Raw genomic sequence first — 27435 nt, 5'->3', positions numbered from 1 at the left:
GGAGCTTCCTGCCTGTGTTGGTTTCCGACTGCTGTGTAACAAATGACCACAGACGCAATGGCCCAGAACAGCGGACGTTTTCCATCTTGCCTTTCCACGGGGCGGGAGCCTGAGCACGGCTTGTCTGAATCCTCTGCTCGGGATCTCAAAGAACATAATTAAGGTGGTGATGTGGCTGTGCTCCTTTTTGGAGCTCAGGGACCCCTCCGAAGCTCACACGACTTCTGGTAGACATCAGTTCCTTGAAGGTGTGGGTCTGAGGTCCTGATTTCTTGCTGGCTGCCAGCCAGGAACCTCACACATTCCTTGCTACGTGGCAGCTCCCTTCTTCAAGGCCAGCAAAAGAGTCTCCTACCTCTTCTGTCCTCTTCGAAAGGACTCACTTCATTAGATCAGGTCCATCTGGGGAAAAAAATCTCCCTTGGATTCACTAAAGTCAATGGACTAGGGATCATAAACAAATTAAAAAAAATTTAAATATATTTTTCAATTACAGTTTACATTCAGTATTATTTTATGTTAGTTTCAGGTGTACAGCATAGAGGTTAGCCAGTCATATACTTTACAAAGTGTTCCCCTGATATTCTAGCATCCACCTGATAGCAGACTTAGTTAGTACAATATTATGGACTGTATGGGATCTTAATTACACCTGCAAAGTCTCTTCACCTTTGTCACATACCTAACATAATCATGGGAGTGATATCATTCCACTTTTTCCATGTTCTGCTGACTAAAAGCAAATTACAGCCCCTGCCCACACTCAAGGGGATTATACAAGGGTGTGGGTCACCCCCGAATCCTGCCTACCAGGGTCTTATTTTGCAAATGATTCTTTCAGTTGTTGTCTGAACATGTTTTAAAAGTGAAGTTTTTAAAAAAGTGATTTAAAAAGCGGGCTCTGGGTGTTAGATGCCAGGCTAAGGAAAATAACTCGTCTGAAGTTGGAGCTTTTACTTAGGAGAGCAGCCGTGGAGAGAGCGTGGGAAGGGAAGAGTTATGAGTAGAGAACCCACCTCCTCACTCGGCCGCACTGCCGAGCTCCCTGACTGGCCTCTTGGCGCCTGGCCTTCACTCTCCCACCTGCCTCTGCTTGTAGTCAAGGTGCTCTTTCCAAAATGAGCATCTAATCCTGTCACTCCCCTGCTAAAAATACTTCTGCTGAATGGTAGGTGGAACCGTGCGCTCTAGCCTCCTGGGAGAGGGCTCCATGCCGGTCAGCGTCCTGTCCCAGCACAGGCTTCATGTGCCCTTGGCTCACACTCGCCCAGGCAGCATCAGCAGCGGTTAAGAGGAGACGGATTTGAGACCCTGAGGGGGGACAGTTACTGGATGTGATGAGGGAGGACAAGCCCGCTTCATGCGTGGACGTGAGGAATGCAGGTGCACGAGCAGGTGTGGGAGAGGAGATGAGTTCAGTTTGAGGTCACGGCAGAAAATCACACCCAAGGGCATGCTGGCCCTCAGCCGGGTATTGTAGGATCTGTAGAAGTGCCAGGCATAACCGCTACAGGGATGAGAATCTGTGTGGCATTCAGAAATCAGGATTCACAGAGAAGGGCAACAGAAGGGTCAGCGCCAGTGGTAGACTGCAGAGATGAGATAACTAAGATATGAATAGCCGAGGGGAATTTTCCCCACTCCCTCAAGTACCCAGTACAAGCAATGACAGATAACATTGCCTTTCATTGTTTCAGCGGCTTAAAGGTATAGACAATGGGAAAGATCGTTAGGACCTAATTTGGGGTGCCCAAAGAAAATATCAGGAAGAGAGGTTTCGCATTTTTCCTGGTCATCTCAACTTAACTCTGTTGTTCCAAGTGTCTTTTGTCACCTGGCCTCACATGTCCGGTTATGAATACTGAAATTCTTTTGTGGAATTCGTATGTGGAAGTACATCGTTTTTCTTCTGCTTTCTGTTTTTTTTCCTGGAGTCCAGCTTCTTCTGGAGAGTGTTGGGCCAAAAAGGGTTTTAAGCCGCCTGGTCCACCTTCCTAATATGGGATGCGCTCTAAGGAGAATAGACACAGCAGGATGCTGCTTTCCTCCTGATGGGCGATGGATTCTAATCCCCATTTCTCTCTTCCTGCGGGACTAAGTGCCCATCATACCGATGTGCAGTCAGCTTCCAGCTCATGCGGCTCGTGGGATCCCTCCTGAGGTTGTCAGTGCTGCCATTGCTTGGGGCCTGCAGTGGGCCACGGTGCTATGGCAGCGACCCCTGGAGTTCACGGGCTGCTGTGGCGGCTGGTGTGACTGCGGTGCGACGCGGCTTTCCATGCAGTGTGCCCTGCAGACAGGCCCGTCTCTGTCTCTGCTCGATCCCCACCATTCTCTACAGTGTTGCCAACACCGAGGCTGAGGATCAATTCTCATTTGTCTTTGGGCTTTCATCATTGTTTTTCTATAGCAGAGATTTTTTCCCTCATATTTGGATCTTCTTATATATTTTATCTGATTGGCCTCTGCAGGCATTTTTGTGTGTGACCTCAATTTTAGGTAAAATCAGCATTTTCTTGTATCTTATCATACTCTGGTGCTTTTAAGGGGTTAAACACTACCCCGGAACGTTACCTGAACTCGTGACTCTGAGGTTGATTCCTGCTAGAGCATCTGTGAAGGAAAACTCACTGCTGCGTCTCCTTGGTTCTCACACTACTGCCCCCACTCCCGAGTTTCTCACACCAGACCAGCACTTCTGAGCCACCAGCTGTGACCAATTGTTTAACTCAATTCCGTCGTGACTCTGTCTCCCTGAAGATAGTCTAACATCCACAGGTTAAGGGCTCAGTCCCAAAGAGGACCGCGCCCTAGCCCCACACTTGAGATGCCAGTCACAAGTCCAGGCTGTCACCTGTGCTTCGACCAACGGGCTATGAGTCCCAGAGGGTCCACCTCTTCCTCCCCAGGTTTGATTAACTTGCCAGAGTCGCTCACAGAGTTCAGGAAAACAGTTTACTTGGCTTTTTTATTTAAAAAAAAATACCCCGTTAGCAGTATTTTATAGAAGGATGTAATTCAGGAACAGCCAGACGGAGGAGGTGCAGAGGGCAAGCCGTGGGAAAGGGGGCGGGGCTCCGCTCTCCTCCGGCCTCCACGCATTCCCCAAGCTCAGGCTCCCCAAACCCAGCGTCCCAGGGTTTATGTGGGCTTTATTATGAAGCGCGGTTGATTAAATCATTGGCCTTTGGTGACTGAACTCAATCTTCAGCCTCCTCCCACTCCCCAGGAGGTTGGGGAGAGGGGCTGAAAGTTCCAACCCTCTAATCACTTGGTGGTTCCCCTGGCAACCAGCTACAATCCTGAGGTTACTTGGGGGCTTTCCCAAAGTCACCTCACTAACATAAACTCAGTTGTAGTTGAAAGGCGCTGGTTATGAATAACTAGGCATCTGTTTTACCTCCTTGGCTCCGAAGCATTTCAGGAACTGAGGACAAAAGACCACATATTACAACAAAGGATGCCCCTATGGCTCTTATATAGGAAATTACAAGTTTTAGGAGCTATGTACCAAACACAGTGGACAGAGACCAAATATATATTCCTTACTATAAATTGCAATACCACACCGTCTGCAGTAAGAATGATTTAAAATGAACAGTTGACAAAAACTTGGAAGTACTTGTTATGGAGATAGGTAGATCAACCTTTGCAGTAACAAACTTGTAAGTGGGATAGTAGCACAAACTTGCTTGTGACTAAAATAATGCATATTGATGCAAGTAAGCCCTCACTAATACAGCCTTTTGTGCCTGGTCTCCCCTTCCTAGACCGTTGGAACGATCCAGTGAAGATGTGGATATAATCTTCACACGGCTGAAAGAAGTTAAAGCTTTTGAGAAATTTCACCCAAATCTCCTTCATCAGATTTGTTTATGTGGTTATTATGAGAATCTGGAAAAAGGAATAACATGTAAGAAACCTCTAATCGTTTACTTTTATGTATGGTTTGTGCTTATTTGTGGTTATCCTGTGGGGATAGATAGCACATGGGGTATTTATGGGCCGGATATTGGAGCTTCAGCCAAAGGCACTAGATTGCAATTTCCCTCTCCTTTGCTCGTTCAGTCTCACTGTAGGCATTTCCTGAACTCCTCTGTTCCCAGCGTGTAGATGGTTCTTCCCGGGCAGCCTACTTTCCAGATGGAGCTGGAAGGATATACTGATTCATATCATTCGGCTGTATCCCTAGAAATTCAAATAATTATTTTCTCTAACCCCCAAAGTATGTTAGCCAGTAGTATATTAAATAAAGAGAACAGGCCACTTAACTAACACTAATAGTGACGTTTAGAATGAACTTCAGTGATACCATCTGTTCCAGATGTGAATAAGGGGCAGGGAGAATAACACAATAGCTGCATTTTACAAAAGATATTTTCTCCTTAAAGAAATAATGCTTTACTGTCTGTTGGGATGCTTTATGCTGCAGTAACAGAACACTCCCACCCAACTGGCTTGGATATCCATTACTCATGTAGGAGGAAAATCAGTTACTCATGTGCCAGAAGTCTTGAGGTAGGATGGCTTCAGGGTTGGTTAATTAGGTGGCTCAGTGACATTCTTAAGGTCCCAGGTACCTCTTATCTTTTTGTTTGCTGGTGTTTGCTATGTATCTTAGATTTGTCCCAAATGGATCTAAGACATCTGCAGCAGTCAGAAGCATTACATGCTGACACAAAACGTCCTGCTGAAAGACTATTTCTTGTTGTGTCTCTTTTTCAGAAGTCTCCCAGCAGACTTCCTTTTTTTTTTTTATCCTTACCCGAGGACATTTTTCCATTTTTTGTTCAGGTAGAGTGGGAGGGAGAGAGAGGAACAGAGAGAGAGAGAGAAACATCGACGTGAACGGAACACATCGAGTGGCTGCCACCCACACAACCGATCAGGGCCGGGGACAAACTGCAACCGAGGTACGCACCCTTAGCGGGAACCGAACCCGGGTCTCTCAGGACCGCAGGCCGATGCTCTAACTGCTGAACCAAACGGCCAGGGCCCTGTTTTGTTTTATTGGCTAGAATTATAGCACACGCCCATGCCTAAACCAATCGCTGCAAAGATAATCGGACCATCATAATTGAATTAGACCAAGTGTTGTTACCCCACTGGAGTTAGGAAAGAAATTCTTGCTCTGAGCACTTGGCCCTTGAAGGAGGGTGGAATATATAATGTTCAGTTAGATAAGAGGGCATGATTCTGGATGGGAAACCAACAGGGTCAGTCACAACATCATTGTAGAAAATTTAGAAGACAAACAAAATAAAAATCACCTGCAATTCCCAAACCCAGAGATTTCCACACACATACACACACACACACACACACACACACACACACTCACACGCACACACACTCACACTTGTATTAAAACAACCATTCAAACATACTGTTTTCAAACATATATTATTAGTATTATTATTATTGATATTAGAAACTTCATTCTCTTGGAGATGAGCCTCTATTTTCTATTTCTTAAAGCCATTTTCAAAATGAATCTTGTATGATATATAATGTGAATTTGATTGATAAATGATCATGTCTTGGGGGGCCAGAAAGTTCATGAAAGGCAAAGCACTAACTCTAAAATAAGTCACTTCCAAAGACCAGGAAGAGCAGTGACTGGAGAGGCAGGCTACAGACTCATCAATTCCCCATCTTAAGCCTATCATTGCACTTGGTGGGATGCCATTGTCATTCTCCTTCCCACAGCACGTCTTAGTCGGAGTTTAGAGCAGCTTGTCACATTAATTATGCCTCCCAGGGGCTTGCTCTTATGCCGGGAGCTCAGGCCTTGCCAGGATTCAGCTGTCCCACTGAGCTGCCATGTGACTTCTCATTGAGTCACTAGACCTCCAACTTGAATCGTGAAAAGAATTTAAAAATATCAGATCATTCCATCTGGTTATTCAGCTAGGATATTTGCAAGGATTGTTGGGTTTGTTTGAGATGTTTGACCCAGTGTTTCAGAATGACTTTCCAAGTACTGGTCTTAACATAATATGGGGACTAAGGTTCTGTCCAAATATCTAAATGTTTCTTTTCTGAAAGTACAAAAGTAAAGCAAAATCAGGTTCAGAAATCCCTGAGAATCATTTCCAAAGAGCAGTTAACACCTAATGCCTAAAGCAGTGCATTTATTTCTTTTTTTTTTTAAAAAAGGACAAACAAGAAAATAGACAATGATAATACAGTCATTAAAACTCTTAAAGCAGATTTTTGTTTTTTAATCATTCATTGTTTAACTTAAAAGGAGACATTCTATCCTAGAAAACACATTGATTTGAGTATAAATAGACTTAAGAAATTGGGGTAGTGGTCTGGTTTCATTGAGTCAAATAATCTTGTTAATATGTACCCTGTCTAGAATAATAATTTTTCAAGAATTATAGTACAATGAAGTGTATTTAAGATAAATTGCACAGAACATCACTCAGTTCTTCTTAAATTCAAAGGACCATGTAGGGTTCAGGGTTATCGGTCCTTATTACTGCTCTGTAAATATAAAAGAGTTATGTTTAAACAGAATTCCACTTCCTAGAATATTGAATAAATAAGATATAGCTTTGTTGATAGATGGGAAAAAGAAAAATATGTTCTTGTGGGAACAAGTAGAAGAAGAGTCACAGCTCAGCTAGGTCCAAGTCACAGCTGTAACACCGGGGAGAAACTGTCAGGTCTACGGTAGAACCAGCATGGTTACATTACTGTTTCTCTTTCAGTATTTCGTCAAGGTGATATTGGAACAAACTGGTATGCTGTCCTGGCAGGGTCTTTGGATGTTAAAGTATCTGAGACCAGCAGTCACCAGGTAAGATACCTTGTTCTTTTTTGTTGTTGTTAATCCTCACCCAGGGATATTTTCCCACTGATTTTTAGATAGAGTGGAAGGGAGGGAGGGAACAAGAGAAAGAGAAACGTCATTGGGAGAGAGACACATCGACTAGTTGCCTCCTACATGGCCCTGACCAGGGCCAGGGGATCCAACCTGCAACCCAGGTAAGTGCCCTTGACCGGAAATTGAATCCGCAACCCTTCAGTCCGAGGGCTGACGCTCTAACCATTGAGGCAAGTCCGCCCCGGCCTTTTTTTAACAGTAGGATTTATTATTCTTTTTAAAAGATACATTGTTCCTGTGTCTTCTATGCCATCAACATTACATTTGAAACCCATTCCCTCTTTCCCATGGTAAGGAGTTTACATGTTTGATGAATTCCTCTACTAAGTTAGTCAAGAAACATAGACATTGAGTGTCTTCTCCGATTCGAGTATGGTGCCAGGTGCTGGGACATGGAATCCAGGGACCCACTGCTGCCTTTGTCTGCTGGGAAGTGCGAACCATTCATTGCAATGTGATACCTTGCTGTTGTGTAAGCTGAATTGTGAGCAAAGTGTGAGGAGAAGCAAGTCTTCCTCGGTTTCTCCTTAGAGCCTTCCTCCATCTGGTGTCCTGGCTTTTCGGTGTCCTAGAAGTGATCCCCTGTGGCCTGTGAGGTGCTCCAGTGATGCAGGGGAATGTGGTCGATGCAGCCCCCTCAACATCTCCTCTATTTCCCTACCACATCTTTTCAAATGTGGGAGGGTCAATACTGACATTCCCCCCCCTAAAGTGCAGCACGGGGTTCCTTTATGTTCATTAATCACCTCTGGGAGCATGGCACCCTAAAAGATAAAGCTCGTATTCTTCCCATCCCCCCACTCCTGAACCACGTTTGTTAATATTTAAAACTGGACCCAGAGTCTCTTTCACATCTGCAGTGACCCTTACTCCAGCACTACCCCGTGGCTGACCTGTACAAAACCTTCCCACTTGGAGCCAAGAACCTCAACTCTCAAAAGGATGGCCACTAGCGACCACCGCCAAGCTCCAGTATGAAAACAGCCCGAGTTTTCTGTCCATATATTCAGGATTCGAGTTAAAAATGGAGGAAGAGAATTGGCTGATTGTAAAATTGGAAAGAATTCTCAAGAAACATCAAAGAAACAGTTGAAGGGATAAATAGCCCATAGCTAAGGAGCGTGTTAAAAACAGTGCTTCTGAGCCGTTTTCATTCGTAGCACACTTCAAATGTGAGAAATGTTCATGACGTGCTAAATTTGAGATTTAAATTGTGTAGGAACTTATATGAATATTTGGAGTTGTAGGCAATGATTACATAAAAATGGAGAAGTATCCCAAAGACTGTTGGTAAGGTGGACATTTGGAGTTTGGAGTATAGTTGCCTGTGTTATACTTATTGTTATAGATGGTTAGAGTCTCAGGCGAATGCCAAAGTCCTATTTAACCCATGGTATACTTTTCCTCTGCGTCAGTGCATTGAAAGTTCCAGTAGAAGCTGCCTGGTACCGGTGCCCCGGCCTCGAGGGTACTGTCCCTCTTCCCCTCACTCACAGGCCAGGTTTCTCTTGGATGTCAAAGAGGGCCAAGGTGAAAGGTAGATTTTGATTCTTATAAGCTGCCTCGGTTCCCAGCGGCACTGAGGAGAGCTAGCACTTCTTGGATATCTGACATGCGCTAGGCAGTGTTCTAAGCACAATAACTCTGTGAGGTCGGTCATATTACTATTCTCATGTTATAGATGAGAGATGAAGACACGAGGGCCCTGAGTAGTTCAATAACCTGCCCCAAGTAATGTATCTAGAAATTAGGGGAACTAATATTAAAACCCAAGCTGTCTGGCATCAGAACATATACTGGTAGCCACTGCTCTGCACTGACTCAGGAGGAGCATGGTGCAGCGTGCAGTGTCCCCCTCTCTCCGCCATCTGTCATCCTGTCACACTACCCCGCCCCTTACCTCTGCACACCTTCCACCTGCAGGCTGCTGCCTGGTGGCGCCCGCTGGGCCCCTTGCCCAGAGCTTCCCCGAGGCTTGCTTTAACCCAGCCCCACCTGTGTGCTTGCGAGCAGGGGACAGAGCCTGGAAGAGGCTGGTTCCCTTCTGCTTCTCCAGGTGGTCCTGAATGAATAATGGAAAGAGGGGAGAAGCTGGAAAGAGAAAGGCGAGGAAAGAGAGAAAAGGGGAAGAAGATGAGAGGTAAAGAGGAGGAAGAAGAGAAGGGAAGGAAAACAGGGAGGAGCAATGAAGAAGGAATAATGATCTTTTAAAAAAGGCAAAGCAGATGTACCTAAGGGATGATTAATCACATCAGCAGTGATGTGCTGACACCTCAGATGTTAAAAGCTAGTGTGAGCTTTTGATGGTATTAAAATAGTACTTGACCAGGGGCTCTTGGAATACTGCCCTGCACCAATTATCTCTCACCATGCAGTCCCAGCAAAGAATAGCTGAGAAACACTTTGTTATTAGCTGTGGGTTGTTTTTGTTTTTTTAATTTTAACAAACTTTTAATTCTAGAGTTTAGCTGTGGTTTTGACCTCAAACCCAATACAGAGAACTTTCCTAAGCTGAGCTTGGCCATCTCTTAAGTTGTTAGGAATTATTAGCTTTGTATCAAAGCTGGCTTCCTGCCTCCTCTGTGTACTTCACCCCACAATGTCTAGTAAGGGTTTTCTGGATTTATTTGTATTTTCACTAAGATATAAGGATGATAACGTACATTGCCCTCCACATTCTCCAGCCCTCCAGAGAGTGGCCTGAGGTGGACAGAGGGCCCAGCCTTGTAGTCAGCTCTGATGGGCAGGGCATGGTTTCAGACACATGGGAACAAGAAGCTAAGGAGAATGAGCAAGGTGGCTGTACCTCCTTCCATGGAAAATTACTTGAACAGGAGAAACAAAAATGTAATTCCTGTCTGAGCTGGCCTTGTAATGAGCTCTGGGTCTCTGCCCACTAGCTACCAACCAGATCAGGGTGATAGGTTAGCCAATCAAAGTAGTACGTTATGTTAGGATTCTCCAGAGAAATAAAACCAATAGGAGATAGATAAAGATTTATTTTAAGGAATTGGCTTATGTGATTGTAAGGGCTGGGAAATCAGAATTTGTAGAATAAACTGACAGGCTGGAGATTCATGTAAAAGTTGATTCTGCAGTCTTGAGTCTAAAAGCTGGAAGTTCAGGTAGAGTTTCTATCTTGCAGTCTGGAAGCAGAATTGCTCCTTTTTGGGAAACCTCATGGGAAATCTTTTGCTCTCAGGCCTTCGACTGATTGGATGAGGCCCACCCACATTATGGAGGGCAATCTGCTTTACTTAAAGTTCACTGATTATAAATGTTAATCACATCTAAAAATATTTTTATGGCAAAATTAGACTAAGGAACTGGTTACCATAGTTGACATATAAAATTAACCATCATATACCCCAGTGAGAGAAAAATGTGGTTGAGTGATGGACCATGGGAGGAGGAGCAAAAAAAGCCCTGGAGTTTCTGTCCTTAGAGACTAGTAACAATATCGCTAAGTGCATTCATTGTGTCGCACTGTGCTAGGGGTTCTGGGAACATTAACTGACTTCATCTTTGGGCTTTCAGGTCCTATTTTAAAATTGAACTTGAAAATAGGCCCAGCAACATAAGGTATAACTTGCCCCAGGCCACACAAATGTATGTGACCAACTTAAGATTTGAATCCAGGCCTGATATACCCCAAATTTTATGTTCTTCCTACTGCTCACATAGGAAAAATAGTGGGCAAGGGGCAGTAAAAAGAAGAAGGAGGAAGAGGAGGAGGAGAAGGAAAGTTTAAAGAGACTGAGAATTAAGGAAAGAGAAAAGAGATAGCCTTCCTAGCCTTGCTAGCCTTCCCCTTTATTTTCGTTCCTCAAGTCTCTACCTGCCCTGCATGCCTGACTGCGCAGCTGAGAGTCGGAACTCAGAGACGGAGGTGATAAATTCTGAACCTTATCTCTAAGTTTCAGCCCCTTATTGGGGTGTTAGCGGAGCCAGAGTGATGAGATAAGAGCAGGAAGAGCTTCTTTATTCATTTGTCTACTGATGGACACTTGGGCTGTTTCCAGATCTTAGCTATTGTAAATAGTGCTGCTATGAACATGAGGGTGGTACATATACACAATGGAGTACTATGCAGCTGTAAGAAAGAAAGATCTCTTATCTTTTTTTTAAATCCTCACCTGAGGACGTTTTTTGATATTTTGTTCAGATAGAGTGGGAGGGAGAGAGAGAGAGAGAAACATCGAAATGAAAGGGACACATCGAGTGGTCGCCACCCACACAATCCAATCAGGGCCGGGGACAAACTGCAACCAAGGTACATGCCTTTAGCAGGAACCGAACCCGGGTCTCTCCAGACCACAGGCCAACTCTCTAACCGCTGAGCCAAACCGGCCAGGGCTCTCTTATCCTTTGAGACGACATGGAGGGACCTGGAAAGTATTATCCTAAGTGAAATAAGCCAAGCAGAAAAAGACACATACCACATGATCTCACTTATATATGGAATATAATGAATATAACAGTCTGAGGAATAGGGTAGACCCAGAAACACGGAAGTAGGGTACAGACTGACAACCCTCAGGGGGTGGTGGGGGTGGGAAGAGATAAACCACAGAACTTATGTGCATGTATGCATAACCAGTGGACATGGACAACAAAGCCGGGGACGGGGCGGGGGAGATGGGGAGGAGGGTGTCAATGGGGTAAAAAAGGAGAAACATCTGTAACAAAAATAAAATTAAAAAAATTAAGAAAATAAAAATAATAAATTTTAAAAAATAATAAAATGAAATGTGCCCCATAGGTTAAAAAAAAAAAAGAGCAGGAAGAGCTCATGGGAATGGAGCGCCCACTACGGGCTGCTAAGTGAAAAGCACTTTACAAGCATTATTTCACTACACTGCCCTCCCCCATTTAGTGCTATGATTAGTTTCATTTTACAAGTAAGATGCTCAGTAACTTGCCCAATGTCACTTAGCCAGTAGGTATCAGAGCCAGTTCGTTGTGATCCTAGGACTTAAGTTCTTGACCACTTTGGTGTGGAGTTGCCATCCAGTAGGAATAATGAATGTGGGGAGAAGGAGCTTTTCCCTCCTAGCCCCTGCAGCCACCCTCCTGCACTTCTGCTCCAGCTCAGAGCACCACACCCTCGCCCCTGCAAGCCCCTCACAGGCATTTCCTTCACCTGAGGCGTGCTGTTGGGGATGGCCCACTTCTCATACTCTTGCTGGACTGCCCGTGGGTCCTCCTTCCACCGTCTTTTAGATGAGGAGATGCTCAGTGAAATGAGCACATTCCATCCCCTTGAAGGGCTTCTGGGTTGGAGGGTGCGGTGGATAAGTATGGGTGATAGGGGAGGGAGATCGAGGTATGGTATGTACAAGGTAAGGGTGAAACGGTTAGAATTGGTGCTGATGGGATTGTGGGGAGCTGAGAGAAAGGGAGGAGCCTGACATGGACGAAGAGGTGGATGGGTTAGAACCACCTTCTCTCACACGGATCGGCCAGCTCTCTGTCCTGCTTCCCTGTCTTCTCTTCACCTAGGTCCCCGACCCGTTCCCAGGCTCCATGTATGGACTGGAGGGGGCAGATCACAGCCTCTGGATGAGCAGAGGCACCGTGGGCCCTGCCTCTCGGGGACCCTCCAGACCGCAGGCCAACGCTACTTCACTACTCCATAACACAAAACCTACTTCAGAAACACTCTTACTCGGCATCCCTGTGTACTTGACAAAGGTGTCTCTCCCAGCTTCCCAGACACTTGTGCCTTGGCCATTCTCTGTCTTGCCTCATGAAGCTCAGACTGCCCAGCAAGAGGGCCTGCTCACAGACCACTTGACCAACCCAAAGTGCCCCAACCTGGCTCGCGTACGCACATAGACTTGGACTTGGCAGCACTGATCCTATTAAGGGTTACTCTTTCCAGTTCCCAGTGACACCTGTTCCTACCCTCAGTCTCTTACCCAATACTAACCGGGACACTTACGCCTTCAGATGCCCACAGCAGAACTTGTGCACACAAGGCCCTGCCTGTTTGGGTGCCTATTCACTCAGTGGGCTAAAAAGTCAGAGATTTTACATTCCCATGGGAATGGATACTACCACTAGTGTACATTTTTTAGTGTACTTTTTTCTCAATAATATGTGAATAGATTTAGAGTTAAAGTGAGATTGGAACAAATTATAAACAATAAACTTAAAAACAATAAATAAGCTTATAAACTTCATTATATCAAGCAATAATATCCAACTCTGTGTGTGTGTTTCAGAGAGAGAGAGAGAGTCCTGTTTTTCTCTGCAGATTTTATAGGTGAGGGGCCCTTTTTGCATAGTAAATATTTAAATATTAGAAATATGTAAGGTTTTAAATTAATCTTTACACCAAAAAGAATATAATACGTTTCCAGTCATATCAAAGAAGAATTTCTGGTGGCTACTGGGTGAGTAGAAGTTCATGCTGCAAAATAGAGAATGGGATGATGTATTAATTCATTAAAACTTCATCATCTCTTTAACAGATCTCTTTTAAAGTGTAAAATAATACCTAATGCAGAGCTCAGTGGTTAAAATCAGACTTTTGATGACATTTCTCTGCCACTTAATTACTGTGTGACCTTGGGCAAGTTAAATTACCTATAAGATAGGGATAGAAGTTCATAACTTAAATGAGTTAATGTATAAAGCATCTGGTATAGAGCAGGGGTTCTGGTGTGTTTTTGGTTTTGTTTTTCCCAGAAAGAAAAGTTGACTGCCCAGAGTGGGGAATGCTGTTGGTTGCAATGCCTGCCATGCTGCCCTTTTACCACAAGGGGGCAGTGCTAGCATAGAAAAAGCAGGAAATGTGCTTTGTATTGGAAATGGCAAGACATTGAACAGTATTGTTCAGCCATTTCGTGGAATCAGAGAATCTAGGCTGCACTTGGCATTGGTCATTTTATACATCCTCGCATCTGTCTCCGTGAAGTTCTCTGGCCATTTTTAGCTCAGTTTTGGAAAAGGATTTATGACGGGTACTCTCCCCCAAAGTAAAATGTGCTTTTACTTACCCTCTCTTTGTCTCTACATCAAAGATGTGTTGTTAATCCTCACCCAAGGATATTTTTCTGTTGACTTTTAGATAGGGATAGAGTGGAAAGGAGGTTTGGAAGGAGGGGGGGGGGGAGAGAGAGAGACAGACAGACAGAGAGAGAAAGAGAAAGAAAGAAAAACATTGATGTGAGAGAGACATATCGACTGGTTGCCACCTACATGACCCTGACAGGGGCCGGGGACAAAACCAGCAACCCAGGTACATGCTCTTGACTGAAAATTGAACCTGAGATCCCTGGGTCTGTGGGCTGATGTTCTAGCTGCTGAGCCAAAGATGTTTATAAGCATTATAATTTTGTTTACAAAGTGCAAAGGACAGGCAGGTTTCTCCTTCGTATGGGTCTATCTTTCTCTTTCTGCCTTTGCCTGTCTGCTTTTTCCATTCTCTCTCATTTCACCCTATTATTTTCAGACAAAGAACATTGTCATCATTGGGAAACATTTTCTGAACACATTTATTGAGCCCATAAAACTTGAAAGGTGCCAAGCCCACAGTGGTAGTTCGTAATCTTTTACCACTGGCCTATGCTCAGGTCATGTTATTTGTTCGGAACTGATCAGGCTTATTTAGCTCCTGCATGATACATCTACATACTATATTTGGGTTGTTGCCATTTAATTTTGCTTTTGGGTGGATGCAAGACTGAGCCATAGTGCAGGGCAGACTGGCCAGAGGGCCACTCTGCTGCAATGGGCTGGCCTCCCTGGTTCAGTGATCACAATGCTAGTGCCAGTCCATCCTGATGGACCTCCTGCCGCCAGCGTGCCTCATCTCGTTGAGCTGTGTGTATTACTCCGACTCCAGGGAAGTGCTCTAAAAGTAACAAAGCTCATCCTTGCTATCGGTTAGAAATGCATGCACGTGCAACACACACACACACACAGATATGCATTTGACTTAGAACTATTTTTCCCTTTGTGCTTGGCAATAAATCCTTTAGACAGCAAATACTGTCTAATGTCTTGACAAATTCAGAGATTAGGTTTCATTAAATTTTTATTTTTTAAAAGAACTTGGAGCATTCAATAAGTCTCAGTAATAAATTCAAGCTCATGAAACAAACAGGCACTACCAAACTTAATGGCAAGAATTGCCTATAGTACTAAAATAAAAATTGTAAAAATATTGCTTTGTTAAAATTAAAATTTGTGTTTTGTTTTGTTTTTATCTTTACCTGAGGACATTTTTCCTTTTTTTTTTTTTTTTGTTCAGATAGAGTGGGAGGGAGAGAGAGGGAGAAACATCGACATGAAAGGGACACATTGAGTGGTTGCCACCCGCATGACCCAACCAGGGCCGGGGTACATGCCCTTAACGGGAACTGAACCTGGGTTTCTCTGGACCGCGGGCCCATGCGCTAACCGCTGAGCAAAACTGGCCAGGGCTGTTAAAATTTGTGTTTTAGGGTCCACACACTTGAAGGACAAATTCGTTCCTTCGTGTTAACCCAACATGTATCCAAAATAATCGATATACTGTGAACAGTACGGAAGTGAGGTAAATACGCATAATTTCACTGCAGAAGAAACCATCAACAAAGTAGAAAGACAACCTATGGAATGGGAAAAAATAGTCACAAACCACATGTCTGATAAGGGGTTAATATAAAAAATATATAAAGAACTCATTCAACTCAGTAGCAAAAATCAAATAACCGAATTAAAAAATGAGCAAAGGACCTGAAGAAGATATATGTAAGGCCAACAGGTACATGAAAAGATGCTCAACATCGCTAGTCATTAAGGAAATGAAAATTAAAACTCAAATGAGGTAGCACCTCATGCCTGGTAGAATTCTCGTCACCAAAACGATGAGACCCCCAGTGCTGGTGTGCACGTGGAGATGGGGAGCCCTGTGTGCTGTCAGTGGGAATATAAAGCGGTACAATCCCCTATGGAAAACAGTATGGGGATTCCTCAAAAAATTAAAAATAGAACTACCATGTCATTCAGCAAATTGACTTCTGGGAATTGACCCAAAGGTGATGAAAACACTAAATTGAAATGATATCTGCACCCCCATGTTCATAGCAGCATTGTTTACTATAGCCAAGACATAGAAACAACCTAGGTGTTATCTCTAGAAGAAAGGATAAAGAAGATGTGATATAGCCCGGCCGGTGTGGCTCAGTGGTTGAGCATTGACCCATGCACCAAGAGGTCACTGGTTCGATTCCCGGTCAGGGCACATGCCCAGGTTGTGGGCCTGATCCCCAGTGGGGGGCATGCAGGAGGTGGCCAGTCAATGTTCTCTCTCATCGATGTTTCTATCTCTCTCTCCCTCTCCCTTTCTCTGTCTCTAAAATCAATAAAGGAAAAAAAAAGATGTGATACATACACAGCCATGAAAAACAAGGAACTCTTACCATCGGAACAAGGTGGGTGGGCCTTGCAGGTATTATGCTAAGTGAAATCTGTCGGACAGAGAAAGATAAATACTATGTGCTCTCACTTATCTGTGGAATCTTACAAAAATACGTAACAAAACGATCAGATAGCCCTGGAAGTTATAGGACAATTAAAAAAATCTTAACGTGCTTATCACAGAGAAGTCTTAACATTCATTTTGTGGAGCGTTGGTTACTTTAGATTTCATCAGACTGTTTGTAACGCGTGTCAGTTGGATTCTGGTGGATGTCTATGGACGTCCTTTGCAAGGCACAGTTTATTAGCTTGGATGTCAGTGACATGACCACCGGCTTTCTTAGCACCCGTCCCATTTTCATACTGGAGCTATGTTTGTAATGAAACAAACAAATAAAATGCCTCAGACGAGAATGCTGCTTTAAGAGAACCCAGTGTACCATAATTCTGACATACAAAGCAGATAAATTAAGGGGTGATTAGTAGCAGAACGAAAGGATTCTTTGACTTGCAGCAGGAGTCCTCAGAAGGGTTTCTTTGAATACAAGCTCCCCGGAGAGGTGAAGTGTTTTGCAGATCATTCAAACCACTTGACATCCAGACTGGGGGTCAGAGAAACTTGGAATTTAAGTGTTGAAAAGACATCGTTAATGGAAGATTAACAGGAAACGAATATAGAGATTATCTGTTATTTAAATAATAGAAAAATATAATTTGCTTTTTAGAAACTTTGATAAGCTATACATGTGTGTAAATATGGCTAAGTCAGAAATAATGCTTTCCATTATTTTTGGAGTCCCTACAATGTGCCAGGAACCATACAGAACTGTATGTGTATTATTTTATTTCTATTGAATCCTGCTAATAATCTTAGAAGAAAGTTTGCTTCCCTTTCACAGACGAGGCTCTGAGGCCTGAGAGCATTCCCCCCAAAGCCACAAGGTCAGTGAGTGGCAGAGAACAGTGCTGAATCCAGGCGCCCAGGCCCGTGCCTCTGCGTGCTGCCCCGGGCTTCTCCCCTGAGCGTGGAGTGTGCGAATGCTGGGTGCCTCCGGCGTGTGTCTTTGCCTGATGCTCCCTGCCCTCCAGCAGGGCAGCTTTGTTGACATGTTTGTTCACTTACCCAGTACCAGCTTCTCTGAATGGAGGTGGCCAGACCCCGCCTACCCACTGTAACACACACAGGGCAGAAATCGTTCACGACTTCAAGTCGGTACCAGCTGAGCACAAGAGAACCTGGAGCCCGGGGCGGCAGGTGGAGGTGGGAACCTCCCAGGCATGCTCAGGCAGAGCCGCAGGACCTGGGCAGGACGCTCGGGAAGAACCGTGCAGCCTGCAGCCCTGGGGGTTTGGACGGTGCCGGGCAGAGGCAGGTCTCACGAGTGGTAACATGACGGAGACGGCTTAGTCATGGGCAGACCCAGCTGTGGAGATGGGCAGACAGGTGGGTTGACAAAGAGGCCTGGCAGAAGAAAGGTGCCAGAGGGGCACTGGGGTCCAGGGAGCTGTCAGACAAGGTGATCAGCCATTTTGGAGAAGAATTGGGCTACTAGGTAGGTTATCAAGGCAGAGACACAGAAAGACTAAAGCTCAGCTTCTCCAGCTGAGGTAGGAACTCTTGTTGTTTCAGGAGCAGAGCAGGGAAAGCAGAAATGCTGATGTACTGCTCAGTTTCTGGCTATGACAGCTTACATCCCCCCTAATGGGCAAGAGGGGTCCCAGCCTGGAGTGGACCGCGACTGGGGTACGTGCCCTTGGCTGGAATCGAACCCGTGACTCACTGATCCGTGGGCCGACTCTCTACCGCTGAGCCAAACTGGCCAGGGCCACCCTAGGATGTTTTCAGGGTCACATGGGACTCACAGACAAGTCTGGCAGACCCACCCTTTGTTTTGGTTTCTCCAGAAGCTGACTGGGAGACCACGACTGGCCGTAAGTGTTTTTGCTTTTTTTTTTTGACGTGGCCCTAGGAAGCGTTATGAGGGGGCGGGGAACTGAGACAAGAAATGAAGGAAAGCCGATGAAAGTGTGTTGATAAGAGGATTTCCACTGTGGGCAACTGAGCTCACGCTCCAGGGGCCCCGCTGAGAAACTGTAGGGTAGAGAGCCAGGGTGTTCAGCCCTCCTCTCGTGCTGCTTCGGCGGAGAGTGCACCTAGCCGGGCTGACGGCCCAGCACTCTGCCTGGGCGGAGCGCTGCAGGGGTGTGTATGGCAACCACCCAGCTCACGATGGGGGAGGGAGGGGACAGGGACAGGGGTGGGGGGACCTGGCAGGACTCCAGCAGCATCGGCTAAACCACCTTCATATATGGAAGACACTCAAGTTTTTATTTTTTTATTTTATTTTTAATTAATTAATTTATTTTTGTTACAGATGTTTCTCCTTTTTTCCCCACTGATTCCCCTTCCCCCACCCTCCCCACCCTGTCCCCAGCTTTGCTGCCCATTTCCATTGTTCATGCACACATGCATATAAGTTCTGTGGTTTATCTCTCCCCCACCACCCTCTCTTCTGGGGATTGTCAGTCTGTACCCCACTTCCACGTCTCTGGGACTAGCCCATTCCTCAGACTATTATGTTCATTATATTCCACAAATAAGTGAGATCATATGATACTTGTCTTTCTCATATGATACTTGGCTTGTTTCGCTTAGGATAATACTTTCCAGGTCCCTCCATGTCGTCTCAAAGGATAAGAGATCTTTCTTTCTTACAGCTGCATGGTACTCCATTGTGTATATGTACCACAGCTTTTTTATCCATTTGTCTACTGATGGACATTTGGGCTGTTTCCAGATCTTAGCTATTGTAAATAGTGCTGCTACGAACATGGGGGTACATATATTCTTTCTGATTGGTGTTTCAGGCTTCTTAGGGTATAGACATTCAAGTTTTTAAATTTTCATTTTATATTTGACAGTCCTTAAAATAAATAGCCATCTTATCCCAAAATGGGACATTCCTTCACTGTTGTTAATATTTTATATTTCCAGAGTAGGTGCTAATTGTTTTCTTCAGTCTCTATGTCACCGTAAATTGTCACCATAAATATTTTCTTTCAGGTAGCCTGTCTGAACATCAGCCTGCAAGTGAGAAGAACATAAAGTAGTCTGAGTGGTCCCTATTCGATCAGTACTGAGACATAAGCAGGTTTCCAGAGTATGCGTAATGTTACGTCTAGAAACGGACATTTTCAGCACAGGCAAAGGCAGGCATTAAGCACATCAACAGGGTTTCAGGCTCGGACTCCTGACCTCTAGGGATCTGGTTAGATGTTAGTGGGCCAACAAGAAAGTGCTTCTACCACATTCCCAGGCTTCTCCTGCTCCTTGCTCCCGCCTTCGGCGTTTCTAAGCACCTTGCAAGGCCCTGCCTGGAATTCAAATGCAAGTGAGGTCTAGCGTCCATGGACTAAAGACGGTGATTCGTGTTCAGAGTAAACATGTTCTTCGTAGGACCTTCTACTTCCCTGGGCCTAAGGATCCCGGTGCCCAATCCATACCTCCCAAATCCTTTCAGACGTCTAAGTTAGTTTGTCCTAAAACTACTGCGCCTGCTGAGATTAACATTTGAACTTGCAAGTAATACAAGTGAGGTTTTACTGTCCTAATTTCAAGGTCATGTCTTGTATGTGTGCCTCTGTCCTGACATGTGAGTGGATCAAGCAGGAAGGAGGAAATGTAGGAAGGACAGACCTACTCTCAGTTTGGTAGGAGAGTGTGGCCCCTGCCGGTGACCCGGGTGCTTGATCAAATGCTGGGGGCTGGCACCTCTCCTCACAGAGGTCCTGCCCCTGGGCTGCTCTGGGAGAACAGCTGGCAGTACTGACACGCCTGCGTTTTATTCCGAAGGGTCAGGCGTGGGCAATGTGACGCTCTCCAGGGGAAATCCAAGAGTGACTCCAATCCTTTGTTTTGGCTGCCAGGGCTGGTCACTAGCAAGAAGACGGGCTCCTGTGACTTGCACAACCTCTGATGTCTTTATTGGTCAATCTTTTGGTGACAAACTACATGTATCAGGGATGGAAGGTGAGAAAGGAGAAGGCTGTTTAATCCATAAGAATCTACAAGCAGCTCATGAACAACAGATCTGCCTTGTGCTGCATTATGCTTTGTGGATCCCTTTAGATATTTAGTTACGTGGACAGTGGCAGGCGTGACATTTATGATCCATGCCTGTCACGTTTTAAAATAAAACTTAACACTGGAAAGTGCAAATTAGGCAAAAGAATCCTTTCGGAAGGGTTCAGATGATAAAGTAAAGTAAGCTAGTGGAATTCACCAGGGGACCTGGTATGCTAGAGAATTCATGGAAGTCTGTGATTTATCATAATCCACCTTGTGTTTTTACTCGAATTTGAAAATTACTCAGAGGTGCTGGACTATCACTGACTATTGACACGTCAGTTCTGGGGATACATTTCTGACCGAATTTGTTTGAAACGGACTTTCTGGAAAATTTATTAGCAGGCTGTTCTTAAATTCTCCTCTAGTCTTTTATCCTTTTCTGAGATGTTATTGATTTTTTTTTTCCTGGATGCAATTTTATATGGTAATATCTGTGCAGAGGCAATTTGCTATGGTTCAAGGAACTGGATTCGTATGGGCATTTGTCTTGGTAATATGATTACAGAGTCACTAAGTTGATCTTAATAACATTTACCTATTATGGTGTATTAGATGCATACAAGGAAAACTGCTTTCTAACTCAGGTTCCCCTTGTGCAGCTCCCTTAGTTGGTAATACCTTGCAAAATTACGGTCCAGGTGATTTTGAGTGGCTATCTGTATTATTTTAAACTAGTTAGGATTAAATCCAAATATCATCACAATGTTGCATGCAGAGAGGAAATTACGTCTTTAGGATGCCTTAAGAAACTTTGAAATCATTGATTCACAACATTTTATAAACTAGCCATCCTGCACTTAATCAGATGCTGTTTTTACTCTGCTGTGACTGCAGGAGGCAGCATGATACGAAAAGCTTAGAGTCTGTAGTCAGAGAGCAGTCCTTTGACTGCTTTACTCGTCACACCTGTGTGAACGAGGGCTCTGTGAGTCAACCACTCTGACCCTCAGTTTCCTCTTCTCTTCAAGACAGACTGACGTAGCAGCAGCCCTATCCCAGTTTCCCACTTAGATATTATACTTGTTCCTCCTCGCTAAAACCTTAGTTTGTTTTTAAGATTTCTCCCTTTCTTCTTAAAGCAGACAATAGTCATAGACAAAGATAACAAAAAGACTTGCATGAGATTATTACTAGTAGCTTTATTCATCATGTCCCCAAACTAGAAACAATTCAAATGTCCACCAATAGGAAAACGAATAAGCAGATTGTAGCTTCTCCATGCCGTGGAAAACTACTCATCGGTAAAAGAAAAGAAATATTGATCCATGCGCCAACTTGGGTGAATCTTACAGACATGATATTGAGAAAAGAAGCAGGTATCAAAGAGGGCGTAGTTTTTGATTCCTTTCATACGAAGTTCTAAAACCAGCCAAACTCCTTTATAGTGATAGAAATAAATCGATCACCTTTGAAGGGAAGGTTGGTTTTTTTTGGTTTGTTTTTTGTTAATTCTCACCTGCGGATATTTTTCCATTAATTATTATTATTATTTTTTAGATAGAGTGGCAGGGAGGGAGGGAGGAAGAGAGAAACATGGATGTGAAAGAGACACATCACTTGGTTGCCTCCTGCACATGCCCCAACCAGGGCTGGGGTTTGAATCTGCAACCCAGGTATGTACCTTTGACCAGGAATCGAACCCACAACACTTCGGTGAGCAAGCGAACACTCTAACTGAAGAGCTAAACTGGCCAGTGCTGAAAGGAATGTGTTTTTTGTTGTTGCTGCAATTTTTACTAATTTATTTTTGTTACAGGTGTTTCTCCTTTTTACCTCCTAGATACCCTCCTCCTGAACCCCCCGACCCCCAGCATTGTTGTCTATGTCCATTGGTTACATATACCTGCATATAAGTTCTTTGGTTTATCTCATCCCTCCCCCTAAATCCCTCCTCTGAGGTCTGTCAGTCTGAGCCGGAAAGGAGGGTTTTGACAGAAAGAAGCATGAGGGAACCTTTGGGGGTGATAAAAATGTTCTGTGTTTTGCTTTGGGTCAAAATTTGTTGAACTGTGCAATTAAACCAAGTGTTTTATAGTGTACAAATTATACTTGCAATAAAAGACAACTCACCCATCCATTCGCTGTTTAATGTTCTAATGACCAGTTTTGGGGGTTCTCAGGATGCCGTGACCATCTGTACTCTGGGGATCGGAACGGCCTTTGGAGAGTCCATCCTGGACAACACGCCCCGCCATGCGACCATCGTCACCAGGGAGAGCAGCGAGCTGCTCCGCGTCGAGCAGAAGGACTTCAAGGCTCTGTGGGAGGTGAGCCCGAGGCTTCTTCGTCAATCCATGTGGTTGCAGAAAAGAGAAGGAGCTGCCACATGGATGGTGGTGCTACCGTCAGGTCTTAATGCGTTCTGTTCTGAGCTGGTGGGTGGAATTTAATTTCAAAACTTATTTTTGAAATAAGTGAGTGAAAAAGCCATTTTGACACAGACAATTTTTTTTTTTTAATTTAGTGCTTGCTCAATTTTCTGTAGTTTGACATACCTTATAATTATTTCTTGAATGACCATAGAGTGTTTTATGTATTTCCTCCCTCCTATTCCACAGATGTATTCTTAACCAGGGAACAAAATACTTTGACATTTTCTTTTGCATTTTAAAAATCATCATTGACATGTTCCCTGGTAAAATTGAATGAATGGGGTTACCATCTGCTACATTTAAATGCTTTTAAAAGTGATGTGCCCCATAAGGTATGGGAAAGGAGAGACATAAAGATGTCTGGTTACTTGCCAACTTCAAAACGCTTAGGTGGCACAGCAGTGGATGGATGCGGCTGGTCCTGGTGGCTCTTGCATTTACCGCTGCGCCCCAGCGCCCCTTAGGACACCGCGCTCATTTACAGGAAGTGCAGGAATAAATCGTCTTCTATGCCATAATGGCAAGTGGAGCACTTAGAAGGGCCCAGCTAAGCCTTGCATCTTTCATGCTCATTCCTTTTCAGTTCTTCAAGCTTCTGATTTTAACCTGTGGTTGTTCCTTATCTTTGTCCTGGGCTCAGTATGTCCAAGTGTTCACCCATCGCGCTGGCAGGCTTCACCACCGGTCCCAGTGTAGCTAAGATGTGAAACTTGATCTAAAAAGAATTTTGTGTAATCAAATCGTTTCCCCCAGAGCCAAACAAATGCCAGACGCCTTAAGGGAGCAGGCCTGCCGGTGAATGAGTGATGCTTTGCCTTAAAAGTCCTGCAAAGCCTCGGAGGGCCTTGGTGGTGGAACCGGTGACTTTTATTCTTGGCAGTAGTGAATAAATTGCGGGGTTACTTGTTTGATATGTTTCTCTTAGAAAATATTAAAGAGCTCCAACTGCTCTGTAAAGTTCAGAGACAAAATCTAGTTTTAGGCAAGCCAAGCCGAAGTAGGTTTGCGTGAGGTGTGTGCGGGTGGCTTTCTGTCAATTAAAATGGACCAAGCTTGAGGCAAATAAGCCATTTTCTTTTTGGAGCTTTCATTTTAAAAGGTAAACTGAAAAAGTCTGTTTCAAAAAGGAAATTCAGAAAACTGGTTTAAGAACAAAAAAGATTCCTACCTGTGATGTGTGTCATTATAGTGGCTTTGTGTCTGTGATGACCGCTCCGAACTGCTGGCGATGATTTGGAGAAGGGTCAGAAACTTACTTTAATTAGGAGCCCTCAGTGCTCTGGAGGAAGTTCCTGAGAAGTTACTACCTGGGAATATTAAAAAAAAATGGTTTAAACATTTTTCAAACCTAACAGAAAATAAAAAGGAATAATACAATAAACTGTATACCTGCATTCAGTTCAGCAATTGTTTTTTTGCTTTGTAGTTGTTTTTGTTGTTTTTTTGGGACGACTTTAGTGTAAATGACAGACATCATGACATTTCATCCTAAATATTCAGCATGTATATCTGAAAAATTATAGTATTCTGCTACATACCTATACTATTATTTCACCTAGAAAACTGACAATATCCTAATATTTTCAAATGCCCAGTCAAGAGTTCAAAGTTCCCCAGTTGTTCCACAAACATCCTTTTTAGCTGTTTCCACCCCCCCCCCAAATCAGGCTCAAATAAGGAAGCATATATTGCACTTGATTGCTATGTCTGAGTCAGTCAGTCTGTCTCTCTCCCTCTCTTCCTCCCCTCCTTTCTTCCATTTTCTTTCTCTTTCTCTTTTATTTTCCTTTTTTTTCTCCATGGCATTGACTAGTTAAAAAGGCCAAGTCAGTTTCTCCCAAATTCAAGATTTGTCTGATTGTTTTCTCTTGGTATCTGTTTTTGTACCCCTACCTCAAGGTGTCCTTAAATGGAAGTTAAGGCTGAAGACTTGGTTAAATCGAGCAAATGATTTCGGCAGGAAAACCTCAAAGATGCTGCCTAGTGCAAAGGGAGGCTCATAACGTCTGGTGCCTTACTGTCAGTGATGATAAACTTGGTCCCTCGGTCAGATTTATCTGAGTACATTATAGGGCTGTTTTCCACAGTTATTTCCATTAGAGAAAAATGATTAAATGGAGGTATTTGTTTTGAGGGTGGTCCTTGTGTCCCAAACCTTGCCACATGATATTGCAGCTCCATGGGCCCAGCCCCTCATCTGTAGCCTCGGCATGGTTTCTAGCATGATCTCCCCTGGCAGTGCCTGAAAAGGATGGATAGAGGTTGTTTTTTTTTAATCTTCACCTGAGGACACTTTTCCATCTATCTTCAGATAGACTGGGAGAGAGGGAGGGAGAGAGAGAGAAAAACATTGATGTGAGAGAGACACATTGATTGGTTGCCTCCCGCACAACTCCAACCAGGGCCAGGGACCAAACTGCAACCAAAGTACGTGCCCCTGACTGGAATTGAACCCATGGCTCTTTGGTCTGAGGGCTGACACTCTCACCACTGAGCAAAACCTGCCAGGGCGATGGAGAGAGGTTTTAGTATGAACTCTTCTTTACTGGTCGGGGGACAGGAATCTTATGTGAGTAAGAGATTAGTCAGATATTTCATTTTATTTGCCTATTCATGCACTGAGGTAAAGTGTTCAAATTAGGTGGTCAATCAATTTTTTAACTGGCTAAAATGAAAATGTAAGAAACTCCATTATCTAGCAATCTGTTAATCAGAACTTTATTAGTGGACACATTGTGCTTATACAGTACATGACAGTCCTAAGAAACTGTAAAATTCTATGTTTTAAATAGAAAAGATTGAATTATGTTCATTCTACTGTTCATTTATCCAACAAATCCTTACTATCTGCTGTGCATCAGGTACAGATATAACAGTGAGCAAGACTGAGTTTCTGTTCTACTTGGAGGAGACTGAAAACAAACGAGCAAGTCAATAATATTATTTCAGAGTACAATATATCATTATCATTAAATAAACTTTATTTCTTTATTTTGAATATGGGCAACTCATTGATGGCATATATAGCACTCATCTGCTAATAAAACATTTGATGACCAGAACATCTATTCCTTGATTATGTCAGATGATAGAGTTTATAATTCAGCTATTCATTACACTGGTGAAAAACACCTGTTAGCAAATCTGTCAGCCAAATGCCAAAAGGGAAAGATTTTGAACAGAAGGATTACATAGCTTCAGAATTCAGGTAGAAAGCTCAGTGCATTGAGAGATGGCGGGAAGAAAGAGGCAGAAAGGTAAGCTGGAGAATGCCTCCCATCAGCAAGGGAAGGAGCTCAGTGTTGGGTCACAGGGTCCGAATAGTAAGAAGTCAATAACCTGAATCATGGGTCTAAATTTGCGTGTTCACCTCATTAGTTTATTTACTTTTGAGGAATGCCATGGTGGGTCCACGGTATGGCAAGCAACCTCATATTTAGCATTGCATCCTTATCTATATCCTTGATGTCCCTTAAAGGGGCTGAAGGACAAAACACAAGGACCGGGATTATGGGTTACTTCCTCTAACTCTGAAAATTATGGTCCCTAATAGTAACAGGTAGCACAGATAAAAATAGCTCTTTATTCGGCTGAGCAGACAGTCTATTTTAAATCTCACACTTGGACTTGAATGGCAACACAAAGCTAGAGAATCCTGCTTCCTCTCCTGACCGAAGGCAGATTCCCTCCACTCTGCACAGGTAGACGCACACTCAGAGAACTCCATGTGAGGTTTGGAATGCTATTCAGTTTCATCCCACATAACACTTGGTTTACATTGTCCTTTATGCTGTAAGTCAAATTGGTGGCACCCGGAGTATTTTTAAAAAATCATCATAGGCCTGGCTGGCTTGGTTCAGTGGTTAGAGTGTCAGCCCTCAGACCAAAGGATCTCAGGTTTGATTCTGGTTAAGGGCACATACTGGGTTGAAGGTTTGATCCCCTGGCCCCAGTGCGGGTCGTGCAGGAGACAACCAATCAATGTGTCTCTCTCACATGGATGTTTCTCTTTCTCTTTCTCTCTCTCCCTCCCTCTCTTCCATTCTCTCTAAAAACCAGTGGAAAAATATACTCAGGTGAGATGAACAATAACAACAAATAAAATAAAAAATTGTCATAAACATGACTGGGAGAATTATTCAGTAGTCTCTATAGATTCATCAAATAACATAAATACTCCCGAAATATTACTGAGGTGGCAGCTTGATGCTTTTCTTTGTACCCTATATCTCTTCTAATGAAAACTGCTTTCTTGCCCTGGCCGGTTTGGCTCAGCGGTTAGAGAGTAGGCCTGTGGTCCGGAGAGACCCAGGATCGGTCCCCGCTAAGGTCACGTACCTCGGTTGCAGTTTGTCCCCGGCCCTGGTTGGTTGTGCAGGTGGCAGCCACTCGATGTGTCCCTTTCACATCAATGTTTCTCTCTCTCTCTCTGTCTCTGTCTCTGAACAAAAAATGGAAAAATGTCCTCGGGTGAGGATAAAAAAAAAAAAAGAAAACTGCTTTCTTTTTACTTCTGTTTCAATTGCCAATTTTGCATTCAGATTTGAGGGTGCTGCGTTGTTCCATCTTAAAGTTAGGTTGTATTTTCTTAGCTTAAGTGAATTATGGGGAATTTATTGAGAGTTGGT

The 27435-nt window shown here is 43.9% G+C and overlaps 1 protein-coding gene across 1 annotated transcript in view; it reads left to right on the top strand.

Moving 5' to 3' along the window:
- The window catches only part of RAPGEF4 (Rap guanine nucleotide exchange factor 4), a 282253-nt gene that overhangs the window by 47328 nt on the left and 207490 nt on the right, over positions 1-27435 (top strand). The window contains exons 2-4 of the mRNA XM_036254269.1: positions 3771-3913; positions 6720-6808; positions 22556-22702. Of these exons, the coding sequence (XP_036110162.1) occupies positions 3771-3913; positions 6720-6808; positions 22556-22702 (379 nt within the window). The remainder of the gene's footprint in view (positions 1-3770; positions 3914-6719; positions 6809-22555; positions 22703-27435) is intronic.

Source organism: Molossus molossus, unplaced genomic scaffold (assembly GCF_014108415.1).
Source record: "Molossus molossus isolate mMolMol1 unplaced genomic scaffold, mMolMol1.p scaffold_m16_p_11, whole genome shotgun sequence".
Classification (NCBI taxonomy): Eukaryota; Metazoa; Chordata; class Mammalia; order Chiroptera; family Molossidae; genus Molossus; species Molossus molossus.
This window is presented reverse-complemented; position numbering and strand designations above follow the sequence as displayed.